Source organism: Limulus polyphemus, unplaced genomic scaffold, assembly GCF_000517525.1.
Source record: "Limulus polyphemus unplaced genomic scaffold, Limulus_polyphemus-2.1.2 Scaffold4893, whole genome shotgun sequence".
NCBI classification, from domain to species: domain Eukaryota; kingdom Metazoa; phylum Arthropoda; class Merostomata; order Xiphosura; family Limulidae; genus Limulus; species Limulus polyphemus.
The window spans coordinates 77,024-80,545 of record NW_013670503.1 but is presented as its reverse complement, the minus strand read 5'-3'; the positions used below and the strand labels follow the sequence as shown (position 1 = coordinate 80,545).

At 29.6% G+C, this 3,522-nt stretch overlaps 1 protein-coding gene across 1 annotated transcript in view; it reads right to left on the bottom strand.

Moving 5' to 3' along the window:
• Window positions 1-729: 729 nt before the first annotated feature.
• LOC106471835 (protein DDI1 homolog 2-like) overlaps window positions 730-3,522 on the bottom strand; it is a gene marked incomplete at its 3' end in the record, with an annotated part of 78,981 nt that continues 76,188 nt past the window's right edge. The window contains exon 7 of the mRNA XM_013932455.2: window positions 730-833. Within this exon, the coding sequence (XP_013787909.2) occupies window positions 730-833 (104 nt within the window). The remainder of the gene's footprint in view (window positions 834-3,522) is intronic.

Genomic DNA, 3,522 nt, shown 5'->3' with positions numbered 1-3,522 from the left:
TGGTTTTCTATTGGTTGTAAGTAACATACTATAAAATGTCATAGAGAACTACTGGCAATTCATGGAAAGCTGGGATGTAAGAAGTGGGCATGGCAAGTGTGTCTCACTTTCCAGTTTATGGCTCTGTAGACAAATAAGATTGAAGGCTATTAAAATTATGCTTTGCCTGAGTAATATCTATATTACAATGAGTAGTTTATGTTAAATTCCATACATTACCTAGTGTATGTGTAAAGCCATGTCATTTTGGCCTCGTTTCTAGGTGGAGCTCCTTAGAGATTATGTTGTATAATGATGTCCGAGTCATGTGGACAGCTTTTACCACTGACTTTTGTGTTTGTAGAATCTCAATTGTTACAAGATGCTGCACTTTGCTTAACATGCATAGAGTACAAAACGAGAAAAGCTAATCTTATGAGCTGAGGAAGAGTACCTTATCAGAAAATATAATTGTACAGTTAGACACTGTCTCTTACTGACTGTGAAATCAAACATTACTAAAACAATATATTTACATTGTCTTTTTTTTCGAAGCTCAAATATTAATGTATTAGTGTAGTCAGACATTGTCTGTTAGTAACTGTGAAATCAAACAATATTATAACAATATATTTACATTCTGTTTTTTGTGGTTTCAGAACTGTTACTTATTAGTTCAATGTTAATTAAGTACATACATGAACAGCATGTTCATACAATGAACATTTTACAATAGAATTGCACTCTTACTTGATGTCGTTTGAGCATGTCCAATCCTAATAGCATATCCATAGGCTGGTCTTCCAAGACAGAGAAAGAAGATGTCAGGAAGTCATTCTCAATTTGAATTTGCACTGAAAACAATTACATCAAATTATAAAGTTATTTGTAAAGGTTTTTAAAATAAATAAGAATGTGTGGCTTCCAGACACAAAGAATTTCACAGAAATGAAAATAATTCTGACTTTATACTATAACAGTTATACTAATTTTTTTGTAATCTTGAGCACAAAACCTAAAAAAAAACTTAGACTGACAACTATCGTAACCAAGATTCTTGAACTGTTATTATTCCAAAATTAAATTTAATTATTAATTAATTTAACACAACATTGAGTGAGCTCGTGAATAACTTTCAAGAATATGTTAAATTATTTGAAACTCACAAAACATTCAATTAAATAATTGTATAAATAGCTGGAACATGCCACAACATTAAATATTAGGAAAATGACTAACTAATAAAAACCTTTACTATTCCATCATACACAACATCTGAAAGAATGTTTTTTTTTTAAATCAGAAAATGTTTGCACATAAAATAATAACACATATCCCAAATCCACCATACTGTAACAACAGATTTATATCGACATCTAGGAATGTTAAAATAACAGTCAGCTGATAAGTCTGCACAACCATTGTTACTCAGTGTTACTAACTAACTCTTAAGTCAGCTCAGCTGTTTTTGCTCAGTGTTTTATCTGGGGTATATGTGTGCCAGTGTTAAAAGTCAGCTCAACTGTTGTTACTCAGTGGTTGATTCTACCTGTGTTGTATCTTAACCAACTAACAAGTCGGTTCTTCTATTGTTACTCAGTGTTTTTTCTGGGAGACGTGTCTACCTGTGTTAATGTAACTCCTAACTAATTGACAGTTCAGTTTATGTATTATTACTCAGTGGTTTATCTGGGGGATATGTTTACCTATGTTAGTGTAATACTTAACTAACCGACAGTTCAATTCGGTCTGATTTATTACTTTGGATGGTTTAATAACATTACATTATGATTCTTATGCATTATGGAATTTATATGTGGGTTTTCTAACAGTTAAATTAATTATCAAAAATAATACACAACTGACTTAGTTATAAATAATAATAACAGAAATAAAAAAGTATGCTTCAAAAATTAATTTTCTCTTCACAAAGTAACTGAATAACTTAGGCATAAATAAACACATGCTCTATGTTTATCAACATCATTTTGTGAAACCTTCCAATCTGTAATATTCTCCTGTAATTAAATATCTGGCTTACAGCATATTTCTTTTCATCTCCACCAATACTTAACCATCTTTCAGTGGACAGGTGAAAGGGTACATGTCACAACGTTTGGAGTTAATTTACAAATTTAATTAAACTTTATTATCATTGTATGTCAATATAATTGGCATAACAACTTGGTTTATAATACATACGTTTTAGTTTCCTAATTCAAAAGATGATATTAAAAAAAAGCCAAATATGCTTTTTTGTGTGTCATAACCATCTTTCAGTGGACAGGTGAAAAGGTACATGTCACAACGTTTAGAGTTAATTTACAAATTTAATTAAACTTTATTATCATTGTATGTCAATATAATTGGCATAACAACTTGGTTTATAATACATACGTTTTAGTTTCCTAATTCAAAAGATGATATTAAAAAAAAATGCCAAATATGCTTTTTTGTGTGTCATATGGCATGTCGTCTTGTTCATTTTATATTTTATCCTACCTACCACACAATGTCTATTGTGGTTAATTAAGAACTTCCCATCTTTTTTGATTTGCTGAGATTTCAATATATTTTACATACCTCCATTCTTTTGAAACCTCTTTTATACTCGCACTTACTTCTCTTAACCCTACTGACATGGGTCAAAGGCCATGTCACCGAGTTTGATATAAAATTGTAGATTATAATTCCAATTTTAATATTATACATTAATTAATTTATTAATTTAAATATTAAAAAATCCTGAATTTCAATTTCCACATGGCATGATTTCAAATTAGATGTTTGTGATGTCCAAATGCAAAGTCTATATTCCTTATGAATTAGATACTCAAATTACCAATACTGATAAGCTATAATTTCAGAGAAGAACCTCCTATCTTTTCTATTTTCTGAGATATTAATACATTTATTGAATCAACCAAGGTGGCCCAGCCCACTTCTTCCACTGTTTGAAAACACTTGCTTACATAACCAATCGAAAGCTCAGAATGTCACCTAGTGATTTTCTCAGCTTCTGTGAAGTATTTGAGCAGGAAACTCTTTGTTTTCATGATACATTCCAAGCAATAAGATAATACATTAGTGAGCTCCAAAAATTATATTTTTTTAGACCCAAATACAACTTAGTTACAGCTTGATAAATTACAGTGGAATTCTGTGGCATTGATACAGTAATTTATTATTTTTTTTTAAATTTCCAAATGTATATATAAAATGTAAAAAAAATTATTTTGTTGTATATTCTCCACATGCAAAATTTGATAAGGCTTAGCAAATTACACGAAGCAGTAAATGAGTACAAAGTTTGTAACTAGAAGATATAGCTGTTTTCTATACTTCTTTATTTACTGTTCAATGTTTTAAGGAAAATAACTGAAATTCAAAAACTTATTTGTAAATAGTAATAACGTATATACATATATAATGTATTATAACTGAAATACAACTGTATTTTACAAAATATTTGTCCACTAGAATACAGCCAAGACAGGTCACTTTGTAAAGACTAAAGGTCAGTTTTATATTATTGGATACGGT